General features: G+C 46.3%; 1 protein-coding gene across 1 annotated transcript; it reads right to left on the reverse strand.

Annotated features, from left to right (window-relative positions):
• Positions 1–3,005: 3,005 nt before the first annotated feature.
• On the reverse strand, positions 3,006–20,116 carry ELK1 (ETS transcription factor ELK1). Its single transcript, XM_066616091.1, has 6 exons — positions 19,697–20,116; positions 13,676–13,884; positions 10,772–11,191; positions 8,158–8,568; positions 7,132–7,233; positions 3,006–5,002 (listed from the first exon to the last, which is right to left on the reverse strand). Exons 1-6 carry the CDS (start codon positions 19,740–19,742, stop codon positions 4,904–4,906), a joined length of 1,287 nt encoding a protein of 428 aa, XP_066472188.1. The 5' UTR covers positions 19,743–20,116; the 3' UTR covers positions 3,006–4,903.
• Positions 20,117–20,675: the final 559 nt, after the last annotated feature.

A 20,675-nucleotide genomic window follows, 5' to 3' on the forward strand; every position in this document is an offset into this window, starting at 1 on the left:
AAATTGTAAAAGACTCGTAATTAAAATGCCCTAAAGATACTTCTGATTAGAATACTGCCCAATTTAAAGTTAGTTGAGTTTTGACCACATTTTGAACCTAAAGGAATTTGGCCCCATTGATCCAACAGCATTAGAGAGTAAAGGATAGTGTTTGGCACAAGAAAGAAACATGAGCTCTCTTACTTGCTGCAGCATTGCATTCTATAGTCCTTTTGCCATTACCCCTTGAACATGCCACCGCAGGAGGGATCCTTTTATCACATGGGTCAGCACTAATATATGGCTACAAAATCTGTTTTACATAGCGCAAAAGTTTTTAAAAGCTATGCAAGTTGAAGGGAAAAAAAAAAGCCTAGGACTGCAGTGCCCACACTGAACTCCTTGGAGCCACACCCTCCAAGTCCCCCAGGGACTTTCAAACAATCAACCCTGAAGACAGCGCTTCCGGATGGAGAGTGCCAAAGAGGCGTCTGGTCCTAGGCAAAGAGCCTGTAAAGCTACTCTGCTGGGTGCTCTCAATAAAACTGGGACATGCCCAATGGCACCTGCATGAGAGAGAGGCTCAGTGTGGGGAGCCACTGAGTTGAGAAAACCAGGCTCCAATGGTTTAAGCATGGTGTAGGCTTCCACACAGCTTGACCATAGGTCAATCATGGCTTACATGACCTACTCATTGTTTGCATATGGTATACTAAAGAGTGTAACCATATTTTCTTACAGTTTACATAGAACAATATTTGTGGTTTGCTAATTATTTACTCATGGTTTGCCTGTAGAATGGCTGGAGCAAAACTACAAGTCATTGTATGAAATTACATTGCAAGTCCACTGTTTACAAATACTTATTCATGATGTACTAGTGGGTTACACAAAGCCTTGCTCTTCCATTGCTCATGCTTTGCAGATGACTGACACATCAGTCACTTGTATACATCGGGCTCAGCCACAATGTATGCTTGTTCCCCACGTTTTGCTCAAGGTATACTCATGGCTTATGCATGGTGTATTCACAGTTTGCTCTAAAGCACAGCTTACTTGATACACAAATCACACATGGTTTACAATGATTTGTCCATAGTAACACTCATGGTTTGTACCTGATTGATTTGCAGATTGCTGTTTACACAAAGTGCCTAATTTATTAAATAAATCTGTAAACCACCCCTTGTAAAGCACTTAGATTTCTCCCAGCAGGAGGCAATATGGAAGTGCAAAAAATTATAATAATTATTACTATTAAATGTTAAATGCTACACAAAGGGATGATAAAAAATAACCATGTCTTTGTGGTTAAAATTGCTTCCTTTTAAAGCACTGAGAACCTACCATCTGCACTGATTTTGGGCTAAGTCTTGAACCTGTTACCTAGTCTCAAATCCCTCTTGTCATAACGTAAATCAATTCCATCTGACTTTCATTTGGCTTAACATTAAAACTTAATGTCAAGCTGCAAGAGCAGATTATACCCCATCAGCTACATAGGAGTTAAAGGAATGAAGTTCATTGATCTTAATTGCTTCTCAATTTATGACTAAACATAAGTGAATCACTCTGACAGAGATCCCTGTGTTTAAAACTGGCTTTGTCCCAATCACATAAAAACTAAGTGAAGACAGCTGATTTGAAAACAAGCGTTGTCGACTCCCTATCCACCCACAAGTTACCTCCTTGCAGTCTGTCCTCCCAGGTGATTTTCATACTATTGGACTTATTTCTGCTAGAGTCCAGCTGATGTAAAAATTATTTGGGGGGATAGTTTGTGGGGAGGTAAATCATGGACCAGGGTGGATTCCTCAGTTGTCACCCACCTGCCCCTTTTGCTTGTTAAACTGTGCCCCCTATTTGTTATTGACATGAATGGGAGAGATACACAATCTGCCAGCATCCTTCTAGGTTGCCCCTCAGAAATCATCTTTATTAATGAGTTGCACTTCCCTGAGGTGTGCCATCTATGTTTAGCACTTGGTCCCCACCTCACACTTGAATTTTCAGGGTTTTTTTCTACTAAAGAAACTCCTCCACAATTAGTTGTCTGCTGAGGAATTGCGCAGAACGTCGCCTATGAAGCCTCTGGATGTTGCAGAGGATTCTGGGACATGTTCCAGGGCACTCACTGTTTTCACACAGGGCACTGGCAGGACTGGCCCATCCTTAAGGCCAACTGAAATGGGTGCCTCAGACAGCAGATTGGTGGTGATGGCTCATCTCTGTCTGTCTATGTGCTTCCACTGCCCTCCTTCCTCTTCCACTCCCTGTACTGGAAAAGGAAGGAGGGACAGAGAGAAAGAGGAAATATGGAGGAGAGGACTGAGGGCAGTGGCTGGCACATAATCATGTAAGGGGGGCAGTATTTGGCATGCCACCTCAGGTGTCAGGAGATCTTGGCCAACCTGGGCCATTAGGCCCATTGGACCACATTGTTGCTCTGCAACTGATTATGGACCCTATAACCTCTCCAACATTTTCCTGCAGATGCAGTGGAAGGTTAGGAATGGAGGGCAAGACCTTGCTCTCTGAGGGCACAATCCTAACCAGGTCTACTCAGCAGTAAGTCCTATTTTGTTCAGTGGGGCTTACTCTCAGAAAAGTGTGGTTAGGATTGCAGCCTGAGGAGTTTACCCATCGTTATCCATCAATGTTTCCTGGAACATTGATTGAGAACTACTGCTCTTAGAGCCAAAGTAGACATCAAGCCTATCATGAAGTTCAGCCCCCCCCCCCCAATAAATAGCTTCTGTGCATGGGGAGATGATTGTCCAGATCAGGACCATGGTAGGGGGTAAAGTTAAAGCCTCCTGATTCCCAACTGTGGTCACATTTTGTGGGCATCCTAATATGGTTATTCTTTTTAAAAGAAAAGTGAAGCCCATCAGTACTAATGACAGATCTCACCTAAGATCTTGGTTCTTAAAACCTGCCCTATAAGTCTTCTTTCTACTTAAAAAATCTCAAACAATTGGTGAAGCCAAGCACTTCCCTTTCTCATCTTGCTTTAAAAGAAATCCCACTGTCCCGCCCCCACCCATCCCACAGTTTAAAAAATACATATAAAAAATGGACGGACAAAAGATAAATATAGCTCTAAACCGTCTCCTTCTCTCTCAGTATGACTCTCTGGTTAATACATAAAATTGTGATATATATATACTCTGTGAAAAAATAGAAGGCGTTGGGAATTCTAAATAGGAATTATATGATTGTTTTTTGAAATGGCATCTCCTCTGCACCTTTAACACTACTTCTGGTAAAACCTCACAAAAAACACCATCAAAAAGTGATGCAATTATCTGAGGATCCGTTATAAACCCACAGCCCTTTTGTAAAAGAGTCCCTTCTGATGCAGCTGGGCACTTGGAAGGAAGTGAGGAGCTGTAGAAAGAGGCAGGACTTCTGTTTCACTCTTTCCGTAGAAAGGGATCCCCTTTTTTGGCTGCAGGAAATGAAGGAAATCTGATATGTGAGTTTGTCATTGTTGCTTCAATGATGACTCAATAGCTGGAAGAAAGTAAAGAGTATATGAAGTGGGGCTTTTTCTTTAGCGACCAACCAGTAAATTTTCCCTATAAGATGGCTAGTATCTGATACTTCTTTGAAGAAGAAGAGGAAGTGATGCCATCAGAAAATAGTCAAAAGTAGTAAGGGTTAAGACTTCCCCTGTGGTCGTTTCTATGGGACCTTCAGTCGTCAGGAAATAAATAAAGGAAACCATTCTGCTAAGAGAGAAAGTTCCCCTTAAAATCAGTAGTGGGGCTTCTATTCTCTGGTCTCCATGTTGACGAACTAGTGACCTTTGACCTTCAGGAAGTGCATCAATAGAAAAAGTGACAAAAACAGGGCTTCCTCTGCTGTAGACTTGGTGCCAAATGGAGCATATGACATATCCAAAAGAAATGCCAGCAACATCTCCCCTGCCTGAATGAACCAAAGAATCCATGGTCAACATTGTTAAGCCAAAACAAACATGGCTGACAGTGCTACCTTATTTGGCAAAACTGAACATAATTGGCAGTGCCCTCTTGTACTGTGTTGCCCAGCAAACACATTCAATGCTTTGCCACAACTAGCAAATCAAAAATAATCTATACCAATACCCTTTACCCCCACCATCAGAAGAAACAGAATCAACAGTGCTTCCTCTTCTCTGTTCAGCAATAAGAGACATAGCTAATACTGACATTCTTCTCACATCCAGCCAAAAACAAATTATGGCTGAAATGCCTCAGTCAAGCCTACCCTGCTAAAACAAACGTGGCTTACACACCAACAACCTGATGGTCATCCACCCATGGCTGAAATCACCACACAGCCTAAACAAATATGGCTGATGAAGCCTCTGCCCCCTACATAAAGCCAAAATAAACATGGCTGGCAGGGCCCGCTCCTTAAAAAATCTTGCTAAAACCAGCCCTAGGCAAGGACAGAAGGATGAGATGAGATACTTGATTCATCTTGGAAAGTTCAAGGAGGCAGGTGGCCCATTTACTTTGGACCATCAACCCAAATCATCTCCATGAAGAGAAAACTGATTCCAGGACAGACACTGGAAAAGGGAGCCCATACTGCCTCATTAGAGGGGGCCATATACAGGAGGTTACATCCCCTTTGCCCCCAAGTGAGGTATTTGAGGGCTATATTCAACTTGTCAGAAGCAGGTGGGTGCAGCACACCAACTTCTTGGTGCTAGAGAGACACCATTTGGCTTCAAAGAAAAATCTTGACTCATCCAAGATTCTGCTTGCCATTTTCACCCCCTCGGGCAGAGTACTGGTCCACAGATCAGTGAAAGGATCTTCCCATCAACAAAGGGACATGTAGCTGTCTAGCCACATAAGCAATCCCAACTGCTTGGAAGAAGACTCAAGCCATGTTTTTGGCAAGAGTGAGGAATATCACGATGCAAAGATTATGGCTTCTGGGGACCAGGAGAGAGGACTACAGGAGTGGAGAGTCCATCGACACTGAGCGAAGGGATGTGAACTTGTGAGCTCGAGTTGCTGGGAAACTGAAAAAGAGAGAGAGAGAGAGAGAGAAAGAAACTTAGGGTTTGCATTCACGTATAAGTGTTCTTTATAGGAAAAAGCAGCTCTGAGAAGTAGAAGTTTGGCATGCAGAGGCTGCTTAACTGTTCTCTGTTAAACACTTTTCAACTTCAAACGTCCCCCCACAGCTGCTTCCCCCCACCCTGTGAGTATCCATATACATCCTGGCAAGCCCGCCGCATATTCTTCTTGTTGAATTTTAGACTTTGTCCTCCTCCCTTAAATTCTTAATTGTACAACTGCATCCTCTCTGATACATTTGATTCAGCTCAGAAAAGGATCTTGAGATAGGGAAACAGCCAGGTTTAGTATCTACTAAGAAGATAACAGACAACAAATAACATGTCTTAGTGAATGACTGGATACAATGGCACAATTTTACCGTAGCTAAATAAATACACAAAGAAGTTATTTTCATGAAGGAGGAATTAAGATAACAGACAAGAGGAACAGAACTTAATTTCTGCTCAGAACAATCACACAAAAACTTGCACCTCTTTAATTAAGCACAAAAATTTTTTGTGAAAAAACACAACAAACCAGTGAGGGAATGCAAACCGATATGGTGTGCATTACACCTTGTCTTTATGTGAATATCAGTAGCAAAACGACTCATGCCAAAAATTTAGTGATGCGGGGGCTAAGAATACCCAGGAAAAGGAATTGTAAGCCAAGATGAAACAGCAGCAACCTATATAAATAATCTCCAAAATTTAGAAGTTATCAAGTTGTATAAGTTAAATATATGTTAAAATATTATAAAATTAAAAATAAGTTTCAAATATTCCTCAGAGCACTGGGAAGCTGAAGTAGGTTAATGGCCTAAACCTGACTAAGCAAAGTGTTGGCAGTACACATTTCAACAGTGCACCAGGCTGGGGTGCAGGCTTACTCCAGGCAAGGGGACAAATGTCCCCTCACTGTGAGGAGACCTCCAGAAGCCTAAAGTTCCCCCATGTAGTCCATGCTAGCACTGGGGTATTGCCAAGCAGAAATTTAGTTAGGACTGGACTGTTAGTGTTGTATGGAACGATTCGCCTGAATGTTTTTCCTCATATATCCATTTAGTTCAAATTTTGGACTCTCAGTATTCTGTTTTTAAATGGAAGTTGTAAATTCAGCTTTATCCTGATCTTGACATTTAATGGGCCAACCTATATGTTATTCTAAATGGAATTGTTTGACCCTGCATTTGTGATTTTTAGATTTAAATACTAGCTATGGGGTGGGTCTTGATTGGGACTGCCAAGGGCCTATTCAGCCCTTTCCAGCCATACTGCAGTCCTGATGGAAACCATGGTGCCAGTGGTTGATGAGAACCTCTAGCTAAGTGAAAAGTGATTTAGGGTCCAATCCTATCCAATTTTCCAATGCCACTGCAGTCATTCCAACGGGATGGGCACTGCATCCTGCAATAGGAAGGTAGTCACAGAGGCTTCCTCAAGGTATGAGAACATTTGTTCCCTTACATTGGGGCTGCATTGCAGCTGCACCGGTGCTGGAACGTTGAATAGGATTGGGCCCTTAAATGATTTCCTCCCTGGAGCAGCAGGGGTGTACTGCATTGGTGGCAGGGCAGAGAGGCCAACACTGTATAGCTGAAGTAGCAGTGGTTGGAGTCCTGTCAGCAGCAGCAGCAGACCCTCTAGTCAAGGGAAGGACGTGGAGGTGAAGTTTCTTAATCATTGTTCTCTCTTCTGAAGATTGCTAGAAGACTACACATTGCACAATTAGCCCTGATGAGTCAGGCTAGCCAGTTGGTCTCCAGACATTGCTCACACATTTCCAACTTTCTCTCTGCAACTATGAGAATCAGAAAGGAAGGAAGACACATATAGTACATACACTGCCAAAGCCTTGCCAGATATCAGATTCCACACTCATATCTTGTGTCTAGTATCTGGATTGCAGATGTGCAAGGCACACAGAGTCTTGGCATAGTCCCTCAGTAATTCAGCACCAGACTTTTCTCCCACCTCCTTAAAACCAGCCAGCTCTACTCTAAATCAGCAGTTCCAACCTAGACTTCTCCCTATATCCCAACCCAGCCACCTGCACAGTCCTACTTATGATCCCCGATCCCAAATTATACCTGGAAAGAGAGCTTCGCTGGGCTGCGGGGTGCAATGGGGCTCAGGGTACTCCAGAAATGGATTGTAGGAGGTAGCGAACTTGGGGTGAGCAAGACTGGGGTCTGCAAAGAAAAACAGTGTGTCACAACAAGAAAAGAAAGAACAGGCTGTCAAACACTGACCCAGATCCAACCACTCATTCTGCTGGCCTGTTTTTCTTTTTCTAGCTTTGAGAAGGAAGAGAATGGAACTAGTGTATCAAAAAGTGGAAGGGACAAAGTTTGGAGGCAAAACCAGCTGCCATCATTCTCTTTTCCACAGGTATTAAAGACATACAAGGCCTTTATTTTGTGCTCACCCTAGTGGTGTATGATCCAGACAGCTGGGGAGGAAGGAAGAGGCAACAGAGTTGGGAGAGGCAGGGATATTTTTATGAGGTTTAAATTATATTGCTTTGGCATATATCTGCCATGTGCATTTTCCCTTTAAATGCTTTGCCTCAATCTTTTTATGTAGACAGCTGCCATAGGCAAAGGAGGGCACGTCTTCTATATCTTTAGCAGGTGGTAGCAGAAAGAATTCTGGGAGGTTTGTCATTCAGGGATGAGAAAAGATGTCTTCCTTTGCACCTGCTCATCCTGTTGCCTTGATCAGCAAGTAGCTTCACAAGAGCACCGCTTGAAAGATGGGACAAAGTCATCACACTTTCCACCTGTCCCACAAAGCAGATGGCCAGCACATCCAGCAACCCCTCCACAGACCTCTCTTGTCTCTGGCCTTGTAACTCAGACTTGTTGCCAGGACTCAGCTTTGGCCCTGAAACCCCAAATTGGTGTCTACCTTATGGAGATACGAACATGTACATTGTTTGATTTTACTGGTGTTTGGGGAGAACTAAAAGCAATTCATTCAAGTCAGCAACCTCCCTGACCAAATGGGATCCTTGCAGTTTTGGAAAGGACCTCCCCCCTCAGTTCTAGTCCTAGTTGCTGGAAACAGGGAGAAGCCCCAGGGGAGGGGGGAGAGGCAATCACACATGGTCTCACCAGTGCATGGGAAGAAATGACTGTGGTTGGAGTTAGGGTATTCCCTGTCCCTCCAGGCGCCAGAAGACTATTCACTGCTGCATTCACTTTCTCTTGAGTCGGGAGTGAAGGCAGCTCAAGGACTTTTGGCTTCTTGCCCTTTTGGGGCTGTCCCTCAACAGACAAGGCTGTGGAGCTGAGGGACTGCATTTCCTCTTTTGGCAGTCCAGCCCCCTCCTCTGGCAGCTCAGCCTCCAAGGACACCTTCTCCAGAGAAATCTTCTCCGAAGGCGGGACCTCCTCCTTTACTCCAGTATCCATTAAGCCCAACAGAGCAACAGCTTCTTCCTCGAGGTCAAGGTTCTCCTCCACTTTCACCAGCACTTTCTCCTCAAGTAGTGGACCCTCCAGTGGAGTGGCCTCCACTATGACCTGGATGGGGAGAACAAGAGGAGTTGTGGACATGAGTTAGGCAAATGCCTATACAAACACTACTTGCTTCCTCAACCTCTGTTAATATCACATACAGATAAACCTGCACAACCAGCCAGCCATTCTTTCAGGAATTACCCTTGAATCTTGCTCAGCTTTTGAGTTAAGTTTATCTGGTACTAGATATTACTTTAAGCACAAGCCATGCAAATGCATGCTTGTTTCTTCTTTCTTAAACAGTATGTGTGTTGGGAGGGGGGTTCAATTTGAATTGAGACTGGGGAGCTTATTTTCCTTCCTAGCAGTCCCAATTTGGATTCAGCCCCCCCCCAATCCCACCAAGGCTGCTATTTGATCAGAGACAAAAGCTCCCATCAGCACCATTTAGAGCCCCCTCACCAGTAGCAGCATCAGTAGCACCCCAAACAGTAGCAGCATCAGGAGGGGGGATCTGGACCACGATCACACAAGGGCAAACATTTACAGCCCCCCCATGGTCCCCTCCCATGCACTTTCTGAAAAACAAAAACATATAGCATCTACTTTGGCTGTAATTTGTCTGCTCTGGCCTCCTTAGCTTTAGGACTTGCTGGCTCAGATCCAAAGGGCCATCAAGTTCAGCATTTTCTTTCACACAGTGGCCAACAGGATACCTCTGAGAAGCTAACAAGCAGGACACAAAAGTGAGGGCTATCCTCTCCTGTTTATCCCTAGCATCTGGCATTGAGTAGCATGTTGCTTCTGCATAAGGAAAAAGAAGTCCGAGCAGCTCTTCTAACTCTCTTTGGAGGTCCTTGGCTATGCACCTGCTTCACCTTGCCCCATCTTTTCCTCTTCATTGGCCATCTCCTAAGCCTTCTATCCTCCCAGTCTGTTTGCTGTTCCCAAGCTCTCTGCCTTAGTATGTCCAGCTCCTGTCCATGCACATGCTTCCAGACCCCATTCTAGTTCTGACTCAGCAAGTAAGGCTGCAAGCCTATACACTCTTACCTGGGAGTAAGTCCCATTGAACTCAATGAGACTTACTTCTAAGTAGACATGGTTTTGTGCTGTAAGTCACTTTTCTTATTTCTCTGCCACTATCTGTTCCTTAAACCATGTGTCCTTCACAGCTGAATTAAAAGAAATACTTGTACCTCCAGTACCAGAACCTCCAGTAACCTCTTCTGAAGTTAAAGAAATGCACCTCAGTGCGCTCTAATGTTGCTCAAAAGACATCTTGTGAAAGGAAGCCACAGAAATTGTGAATGTTGTGTTAATAACATGTAATGGATTCCAGAAGATGTATGAACCACTACAAAGCTATTGCACAGATAATGAAGTGCATAAGGGGGCTACAAAATAGGAATAGTGTTCCTTTAACTAGAGTGAACAACACAGTTCAACACACAGTGAACAACACACCTAAAGAGGTGGCACAGATCTGAGCAGAACAGAGCAGTCTGAAACTGCTCTGTGCCGCCAGGGAATGGGCTAGGATCTGGCACAACTGCCAGATCCTGGCCCCACCTCCTACTCCCTGCCCATCCACCCATGGGCCCGCCCTCCCCCTGCCCCCAAACGCCTCTTCCTCACACCCCCACAGACCCCCGCCCTGTGCTGGCTGAGCTTGGCCAGCACGGACTTACCTGCCTTTGCTGCCACGGACGCTGGATCTGGCCTGCACAGGCCAGAGCACCCCCTTGCACTGGCATGACTTTCTAAGGAGGTGCAAATGTGCTTTACGGCATGTTTGGAACCCTCCCAAGACAGTGCAAGGGACTTGCACCAGGTGTGGGCGCAGTTAGGATTGTGCCCACAAATGGTTAGGATGTTTTCTTTCCATGTGCACATTGCATTGCACAATATCTGGCATGAAGCACGAGGTTCTGGGAGACCTGCCTTTTAAAAAAAACAACAACCCTGAAGAGAATCTTTGAAAAAAATTGAGACAAGGCTTCTGTGCCCTTAAAAACAGTTTAACAACAACTACTACTATTACTATAAAATTGTTAGCAAAGGTTTTGCTAGCATTGAGACATGTGGTGCAAAAAAGCGTTGTCTGCTTAATAAAGAGAGAAGAAAACATGTTTGTTAACTTTGCCCTCCTCTGCCTATCTCTTTGGCATCAAGCCAGTTTCAATGGTATGCAGTTCTTGGCACCACTGCCAAGACAGGCACCGAAGACATTCACCCATCCATGGGAGCTCCTTTCATGACTTACCTGCAGGGGTTCCTGAGACTCAGGTTCCTCAGTGCTGATGTGTAACTGTGGCAAATCCTCCACAGGGGTCAGGGCAGGGGGTGGTGGTTCAGATACTGTGGGAGTTGGTACCACAGATATGAGTTCCGTTTCCTGGCGAGAGGCCCGTCCAGCAGGTGAAGGAGTCTGCAGTGACTGAATAGTGAATGTGGAATAGAGCCCAGAGCGCATGTATTCATTGCGACTGCTGCGGGGGGCACTCCCACCTCCACGTGGGACTTTGGGAGGTCCAAATGCCCCATCTCCCATTTTGGCTTCACTCTGAACTTGCTCAAGTCTCTTGCTTCCTCCCTCATCCTTCACACCTTCCATACTGGACAGTTCTGGGTAAGAGACAAACTTGTAGACGAATTTCTGCCCACTGACTTTACGGATGATGTTCTGGAAGGAACAGAGGGCAGCAGAATAAGAGCAGCATATGGTACAATGACCAAGCTACAGGTGTCATACTATAGAGCCTCTGAGTGCAATTTGCTCTGTATGAGATTTGTCTGTGGAAAGAGAAGCTTGAGAAAAATAGCTGCTAGACTTGGGCCTTACATGGCTGTAATGCTGACCCTTGAACTACCTTTACTTGTATGGTTCCTGCAACCATACAGTCATGGATCTTCTATGCCACAGTAACCCAAATTCTGTCTGTCTGTCTCCTCCCCAAACCCTGATTTATCTGACTTGTATACATTCTGAAAATAATTTGCTTGTTTGGCAGGATATATTCTGCATTTGGGAAGACCAAGGAACTACTGAACCTCTGCCACCTAACCAATGAAAATATGGGGGGGGGGGAATGGGGGAAAAGCAGGCACAATATTTCAAGAGAAATGATGGATTCTTCTCCCTTGATAATAGAACTTTTCTTGCAATTTTCAAGACAGACATGCATTATATCAGGCAAATGATGGGTCGACAATCAAATCATATCCTTCCCTTCATGTTTCAGGTTTGTCTTTAAAAAAAATTTTCAATCACATACATTTATAATTTTATCCTTCATCTTACTAAAGACAAAATGAAAACATTTTAAAGCAATTGCACAGCAACTACAGAGGTAGAGGTGTGTTGGTGATAGCAAAGACACTAGCCAATCTGTCATCTGCAACCAGTTTGCGCTGCAAATTTGAAAAGACAGCTGTTGTTGCTTTCAGTTTAGTACTGGAGAGAAAGCAGCTCACGGTGGATGTGCCCCACAAATGTTGTTCAGCCCCACAAATGTTATGTTTGACATTGAATGTATGAAACTCTTCTCCATTGAGTTAGACTGTTGGTCCCTCAGCTCATTATGGACTACAATGATTGGCAACAGCACTTCAGGGTTTCAGGCAGGGCATTTCCCAGCCCCATTCAGAGATGCCAAGGATTGACCCTGAGGCCATCTGTGTGCAAAGCAGGTACTGCACTATTCAGCTATGGGCCCACCCCCCAAAATATCATTCCATAACCATCACTATGGCTTCTAAGTTTCACATGTTTTCAAGTTTATGTTCGCACATATAAGACCTTGAAACTTGCCTTAGAGAGAAAAAGCAAGAGATTATCCAGATGTCAAATCCAGGTTCAGTAACACCTCCAATAATGCTGTTTCCATTAGTGCTATTATGCTACTATAGTCTTCATCCTAGGTTGATTGCAGGGCTAGCCCAAGACCTTTTGAGGTCTTCGGTAGCCTGTCAAATGCTTCCCCCCATTTCACCCTCTGCTTTCCCACTCTCCTATGCTCTAGCTCAGAAGTCTCTTTCCCTCCACATTTCCTCTTCCTCTCTGTCCTTCTCTTTTCCATCCCAGGAAGTGGATAGCAAAGGAGAAGCAGTGGAGGCAAGTAGATGGAAAGATGGGGCAGCCCAACCAGGAAGCCACCTGAAGTGTTCATGCGGAGCAGCTCCCTTGGGCACCCTTAGAGGGGCAGCAAGCAAATGAGCCCCCAACCTGTTTGTCCACTGCTTTCTCCAGTCTGCTGCTCCACTGGGTGTTCTGATCCTCTTCTGACTTGTTGGGAGCAAGTTGAAAAAGGATCACAGCAGTAGTAGCAGCCTCCTTCTGCCTCTGGAGCTGCAGGAGGAAGAAGTAGGGGGGGAAAGCTGCCATGGCCTCAAATTACTTCTCCCTGCCTACCTGGTGATTATGAAGCACCAGGTAGCCAGGGAGATTTGGAGCCTGCATGCCCGTTCCTGGCACTTATAAAGACAGCTGCATGCAGCCTCCCTGCTCTGCCCCTCTTCTGTTTGGAATGAGCACAAGCCAGGGATGCTGGGCATCCCCAGCATCCCCTGCACCTTTTCATTTCACACAGAAGAGGTGCAGACGAAGAAGACTGCATGCAGCAATCTTAGTAAGTAAAGGGAAAGGGAAGTAAGAGCCTCTTGTTTCCTCACCTGTCTTCCACAGGAAGCATGTGCAGAGACGGCATTAAGTGGCAGATGCTGGCAGCACAGAGGCATGCTCCTGTGGACAGAGATGGGCGCCCCCACCAATCTGCAGCCTAAGGTGATTGCTTCAGTTGGCCTTGTGGATGGGCCAGCCCTGGTTGATTGACAGCTATTGTTGCCAATGGCACCATAAAGGCCAATCAGCACCCATTTCTTCAATGGCATCTCCTATAGAGCTGCTTCAGACAGTACTCGGTTTTTCAGGAATGGATCTCTGGCATTAAAAAGGCACTACTATGCAGTATAGCATGAAATCATGAGATATACACACAGGCTTCTCTGTCAATTTGTAAATAGATTTCACCACATTCCCCCCCCCCCAACCCATACGCTCAAAGTTTCCAGTATTCTCTCCTTTTTTAGTGAATGACCCTGAAAAAACTGGTCTGAAGTAGGAAAGTATGTCAAAGCTGCTGGGAGAGGCCAGCTAGCATGCTCCCACCTTGTCATAATAGTAACGCAGGGCCCGACTCAGCTTGTCATAGTTCATGTTGGTCTTGTTCTTCCGCAGCCCCCAAAGTCGTGCAACCTCCTCAGCATCAACCAACTTGAACTCCCCGTCATTGGATGTCCATGCAATGAGATGCCCGTTGCTCTGTTGCTCGAGCAACTGCAGCAGGAACTGCCACAGAGTGACTGAGGGATCCATGACTAGAGCAGACAAACAGAGAGAGAGAGAGAGACCAGGGGAATGCTCAGTGGACAGCCAAAGTTGTTGGTGCTGTTTCTGATGTGATATCACCTTCTGTGGTATTAGAGTCAAGAAATGCTCTTTGAGGGCAGGGGGCACAGATACATGACCTCCCTGCACACAGAAACATAGCATGTAGGGAAAAGCCTAGGCTGAGCCCTTCTCCCGGCCATGCTAATTTTCTGCATGGAGAGTTCTTTCATTGGGAAGAATCCAATGTTGTAATTCCCCTACCTGCTTGATGAAGTGGTACAATCCAGGGAAAGCTTTCTTGCTTGGTTCTGCTGCTTGTATAAACTTGTCCTCAGATATTGCCACTTAAGCATTGCAGTCTATACTGTATACAGCAGTGCTCTCCAAACTTTTCAGCACCAGGACCCACTTTTTAAAATGATACTCTATCAGGACCCACCTAGGTTTACCAGACTTTTTTTTTAAAAAGGAGAGCTAGAAATAAATGTTTTAGGGCCATATCCTATCCAACTTTCCAGCACTGATGTAGCTGTGCCAATGGGAGGGGTGCTGCATTCTGCTGTGGGGAGACAATCATGGAGACCTCCTCAGGGTGCAGGAACATTTGTTCACTTACCACGGGGCTACATTGAGGCTACGTTGGCACTGGAAAGTTGGTTAGGATTGGGCCCTTATTTATTTATTTAGAAATAATAACAACAACAAAAAGACCCTCAAACATTTATCTCCCTATATTTACACATGCTTGCAAACTGCAAGAGCTGAGCTATTTGCAGGGTAATTGGCAAATACAGTATCTGATTTTTGAATAGCCTCAGGACTTGAGGCAATTAGTTATCTGATCTTTCCATCACCCTTTGGGGACCCACCAAAATCAGGTTGTGACCCACCGGTGGGTCCTGACCCATAGTTTGGGAACCACTGGTATACAGTATTTCTTGTGTGAGGTTGCCTCTGCTGAAGACAACTGGAGTGGAAGCAGATCCAGCTCAACTGGGTCCACTGCCCAACTCCATCTGCTGCTGCCTTTGCCAGAAGAGCATGCACAACCCCTTCCAAAAAAGAAAAAAGGTCCTCAACTCCTCACCATGCTCTTACATCCATGGGGTTTAAAGTTCAAAATAACACATTCCCTTTAATGGATGAAGTGCAGGAACAGATGTGGATTATCTGATTCATGCCCACTCTTAGCAAGCGAGGAGCGGATTGATACAGAATGCACCTGCAGCACACTGGAAGGAGACAGCAGAAGATTTGGGGAGAAGTGCACCCTGAATCTGCCACTCCTTCTCCATCCGCTGGTGATTCAAAAGGTCCCCCATGGCTGTTCAGGTCACTCCATGGCCGAGCCAGCCATGAATGGAAGGCAGGAGCGTAAGCCCAACCCTATACCATAATCAGGTCCTCCTGTTTCAGTCCAGGAGTGCCATCAGACAAACACTAGCTGCCAGGGCCACCAGTGGGAACCATGCTACAGGTAATTTCAGAAAACAAACAATTTCTACATAGTTTCCCCCAAAGGAATTATGTGAAAACTGTTACTTTACAAGAATTATGGCAATCTTCTGTACGAGATCACTTGCTGACTCACAGAGGGACAATTTCCAGAGTTATGAGGTGGAATGTGTGTGCATGTGTGTGTTTCATGACCATTTAGTCTGTTTTGTCTGCAGTGCAATGTAACTTATTACATTATTAATTATTAATAAGTTCCACTTATGCAACAATTCTCACAGGTAACATGGGAAAATGTAAGATCGCAGGACATTTCTGGGCCCTCTCTTTTGGCTCCCAGGACCCCTTTTTGACCCTGGGCCTGGGTACAATTTCCACTGTACCCCCCCAATGGATCCTGGGTAGCAGCACCAGTCATTTTGGGGTCATTTTGTTGGGTGACCAGGAAACAATCACCTTTGTTAAAGCCTTTGGTTCAAATGGCCTATATGGTTCAGTTTCTCCATTATGAATTAAAGTCTTTCTGTCCAGGTCAGAGGGTCTGCTAACACCTTCATATGGCCTATTTTGCAAGTATATATTGTGCATCACATTTAATACCACCCTTCCTCTAAGGAGTTCAGGATGGTGTACATAGTTCCTCCTCTCCTTCTTTCCTCACAACAATCTTATGAGGTAGGTGAGGCTGAGAGAAAGTGACTGACCCAAGGTCACCCAGGAAGCTTCATGGCTGAGCGGGGATTAGAACCTGGATCTTCCAGGTCTAAGTCCAACCTCTGAACCACATCCTGGCTCTCATGGGGAAACCCCACGAGTGGACCCCTTCAGGAGAAACCATGGGGCAGCCCCACCAGGGCTAGCAACTATGCATTTAGAACAAAGGGCAAACAATGTCCCAGTTGGCACCGTGCTGGGTTCTTGTTGGACCTGCCCATTGGCTGAGTCCTTGTACGTGACCACAGTTTAGGAGGCGTTCTTGGGGTAGGACTAATTTTCTCTCAGGACTAGCCAGTGAGAAGGTAGAAATCTAATCCCCAGGAACATCTTCAAAAGGGAAGGATGGTTTGAAGAAACTGCATGGTTTTTTGCTTGTTTGGAGAACAGTCAACTGCCTCAAGGAGACTTGCCCCTCCAGTTTTGGAGGAGATTCTACCTTTTCTTCTGCATAAATGGAGTACAGGGAATGTGTATTTAGAAACTACTTTTGAATTTATTTTGTATTGCCTCTGACCACAAGTCACTTATTCCTCCTGTTCTGTGCTTTGCTTATTTTTTCTTTTAAAATTTGTCTATACTGTATTTTAAAAGATTACAGGCCCAGTCCTATCCAATTTTCCAGTGCTGGTGCAATTGTGCCAGTGGGATATGGGCTGCATCCTGTGGTGGAGAGGCAGGGCACAATCCTAACCAGATCTACTCAGAAGTAAGTACTATTTTGTTCAATGAGGCTTACTTTCAGGAAAGTGTGGTTAGGATTGCAGCCACAGTCACTGCAGCCTTTTGAAGGTATGGGAACATGTGTTCCCTTACCATGGGGCTGCATTGTGGCAACACCAGAGCTGGAAAGTTGGATAGGATTGGGCCCTGCCTCTCTTGACCCAGCATCCAATCCACCTGGCCATTTAGGATTATATGTCCTTTGGGGGTAGGGATTGTTCTTTCATTTTTTGTAAAGTGCTATGAACATAGATGGTGTAATAAAGCTAATAATAAATATTGTCACTGACTTGCCTTGAATTATCCAATACAGAGTACCTTGCCAGACACAATTAAGTAGCAGACATCATTCACAACCAATCAGGGATACCAACCAGTTCAGAAGTGCACTCTACCTACAAATACAATCCTGACCCAGTTCTTGAAAATAATGATGATGCTTTGTATCTGAGATAAAGCTACTATAACAAAAGAATAGATTACAATACCCCAGACATCCTTCCAGTGAACAAAACAAAAACAAAAACAGCAACTCTACAACAGCTGCTATAATAGATGCTGCAATACCTCTCTCACACACACCAACAAAAATGAGAATGAATAAACACCCAAACCTAGTCTTGGAAATAACACATGTCTAGAAACTCAAGAAAATTCATATAGTCCCCCTGTCAATACCTGCAGCTGATTGTTCCAAATGCCCTGCAGTAAAACTAAGAGATAATTAACACTTCTGTTAAGTGCAATGCAGAATGCTGTCATTTTCCTAACCTGCTATATAACTCAGAAGGCTTCTGGCCTTCTTTATAAATCTATCAATCTCCCTATTTAAGTAAGCACCAGAGCAACTAAGGAAATATGGGTGATACAAAATAACATATAGTAAGTAGAAAAAGAAAAAGAAAACAGATCTCTGCCCAGAGATGCTTACAATCAACATTTTACAGAGGGAGAGAGAGGGAGTGCAAGGGAGAGGGAAAGATAACAAACGATCAATGGAAGTAAGGGCACATATTTAGGCTTTGTTTTTGGAGGGGATAAGAGTTAAGCCAAAGGCTTCATAGGAAGGGGTGGGTTCCGATCAGGGATTTGAAGGAAGAGATAGATGTAGCATCATATTGGTGTTCTAGATGTCCCAAGTGCAGCAAAGGACAGAGGTGCCTTAACTGCTTTGTACTACATACACATCCAACAAGGTGTTAACACTGATGTTACGGTCCAAATTCTGACACTAGTTTTCACACAGATTCATGCTCCAACAGCCTTTGGCACAGGGGTGCCAGCAGACATAACAAATAGATTTACTCCAATATGAGTGGTGAATCTACACCTGCACCGCTGTACAATACTACCTTAAAGGAATGGGGATTCAAACATACATAAGCAATATAATGGAAACAGGGCCCACACAAGGGAGGAGGTGGTGGCTGGATAGGCTACAGCAACAAATAAGTGGTAAGAATCAGAGCAGCCCAGAGACTGACCATAAAGGACTATTTAAAAATATTTTTTCCTGCAGAACTTATTCCTCAGCCACCCCATCTCACAGCCTACTGACAGGCCTTAAGCAGTAACTCATTTCAAAAATGGAATTGCAGGGGAGGAAGTCATACCCTCTGACCTGGTAGGCCTCCTCAATCCTAGATGTGAGGGAACTGGTTGTGGCTTCTTGATGTTGAATGAAAGGCACTCTGTACATGTTCAAAGGCATTCTGATCCACGTTCCAGAGGAACAAGTCCTGGTAGCTAAACAAGTCCAAGCTGGAATTCTGTGCCACAAGTGGGATGGACCCCCATCCCTGCCCTTGCTTCTCCTTGCTCCTTGCCAACCCCATTCACTTCCTGACAAATTTCTCAATGAAAGGCCACCCACTCTTTTTCAACTGACAAACCCTCTATGGTCTCTGCAGGATTGGTCTTCTGCCTATCCATCTCTGCTTGCCAAAGACATTATTTTGTGCCAGCTCCCTTCCTTCTTCAGAGAGGCAAGGAGAATACCCAGCTGCTTGTTGTTTCCGACTTTGGGGAAAAGGCCTGCATCGGATCTGGAAGGGGAGCTGCAGGGATTGAATGAAGAACAGGCTTACTCGCCCACTCGCTCACTCCTCTCCTCCTGCTTCCTTCTCCCTCCCTCCTTCCTCCCTCAACCAGTGAATCTCTGGATTTGGCCTAAAGAAAGGATTTTTTTGGAGCTGGATTTAATATAAAATCCCATCAAATACTGGGTTAAGTTAATGCAGAGAGTAGAGGCAGTGGAAGAAGAGGGGGGGGGAATGGGTGACATTAGAGGACCTACAGAGACATGGGGGGATAGGGGGAAACAGGTGGTGACTTGCAGGAGAGGTGAGTGCTGGGAAAAGTCCAGGATTGTCTCTGATGCCACACTGTCATGGGCTGGATAGTGCTTGGATGTGAGACCCCCATAATGCAACGGACAGCAAAAGGAGTCAAAAAGTGGGAGCAGACTCTGCAGGAGTGAATGGAGTCCCAAGGACTGGAGCGTTCCCCTTTCCCAAGGCAGTCTTTCAGAATACACATTTATGCCAAGGGGAGAAAGTACATCTGAGCAATGCCAGGGTCCCGTGTGCCCAGCAAAGTGCCCCCCAATAGATTCCGAGTGCTGTCCCACCGGTCCCCCAAATATGTCTTGTCTCCTTCTCCCGGAGTCATTAGCAATGATATACTGAGTGAAGAAACACACCAAGTCGAAAGTATTCTCAATTCAAGGCTGGAATCTGAGGATCCAGGACCCCCTGGTACCCTCAACCCACTTTGAACGGTGAGGGCCAAATTTCTGTGCACATCTGCCCAATGGGAGGGGGAATCGTCCGCCTGTCCAGGATGTGGGGCTTAAGGAAAGGGCCCGGGGCTGCCTTCGTCCTCCACTCCCCCCCCTCAACCACTCACCGGTGAGCATGGCAGCGCCCCCCGCACCAGACCCGGGCGGCTCCATGGGGCGGCCGGGGACCCCCAGCTCTGCCGCTGGAGGGGCCTTCCAGTCTGGTTACTGATTCCCAGGAATGGATCTGTGATCTTCACCCGACTGCTACTTTCTCATCGGAATCCTGTTGCTGCAGCTGCTGCACTCCCTTCTCCGCCACCTTCCTGGTCCCAGTTTGTCTCCTCCTGACTAGTTCCAAGTTGCAGCTCCCCCACTTTGGGTGGGTGGGCTGTGGCGCGTGCGTGGGTGGCTGCCCCCCCCCGGGAGGCTGCCGTCTCCAGGCCGCGTCCCCCTTGGCGTGGGCGGCTACGGCAGGCGCTGGGGAGGGTGGATCAGGGTGAAGGTACTGGAGGGGGGAGGGGGATCCGCTCTTCTTCCTGCCTCTGACGGTGCCGTGCAGGCCGGTTACATCGTCGGGGATGCAGCGAGCGGTGACGGCGCCTGTCACATGGAGGGAGCAGGAGGAGGAGCTGGCCGCCAGGACGCCTGGGTCCCTCTCCTTCCCGAGCCGGGGGAGGGGAGTCCTCCGGCTGGGTGCCTGCCTGCCCGCCCGCCCGCCCGGGTCCTCCGAGCTCCCCAAGGGCGAGAAGGAGCAGAGAGGGCGGGGGAGAGGTCAGGAGGCGTCAGGACTCCGGGGTCCGATCCCTGCTGTTTGGGGCGGGGAGGAGGAGGAGTCAGCGAGGAAGCCCGGACTCCTGGGTCCGCTTCCTGTTCAGAAAGAGGGGGCCGCCGCGTCTGAGGAGCAGCGGCTCCCTCGGGGGTCTGCTGCTGAGCAGCGGGAGGGGGGAGAGCGAGACGGCCCGGACTCCTGGGTCCTTCTCCGAGCTGAAGCCCTCCTCCTCTCCCCGCTGTTGGGGGCTCCTGGCTTGTGGGGGGGAGGGGGTTGGGGGACGCCCCGCTGGAGGGAGAAGGGGGCCTAAGGAAAGCTCCCCCCGCACACGCACA

Source organism: Tiliqua scincoides, chromosome 2, assembly GCF_035046505.1.
Source record: "Tiliqua scincoides isolate rTilSci1 chromosome 2, rTilSci1.hap2, whole genome shotgun sequence".
Classification (NCBI taxonomy): domain Eukaryota; kingdom Metazoa; phylum Chordata; class Lepidosauria; order Squamata; family Scincidae; genus Tiliqua; species Tiliqua scincoides.

Excerpts from the sequence above, each read along its gene's own strand:
- ELK1 (XM_066616091.1), bottom strand. The coding sequence starts at position 19,742 with ATGGAGCCGCCCGGGTCTGGTGCGGGGGGCGCTGCCATGCTCACCG. Across the intron at positions 11,192-13,675 it reads TGCGTTACTATTATGACAAG|AACATCATCCGTAAAGTCAG; the intron begins GTGGGAGCATGC and ends TGTTCCTTCCAG. Across the intron at positions 7,234-8,157 it reads TCATTTCTTCCCATGCACTG|ACCCCAGTCTTGCTCACCCC; the intron begins GTGAGACCATGT and ends TTTTCTTTGCAG.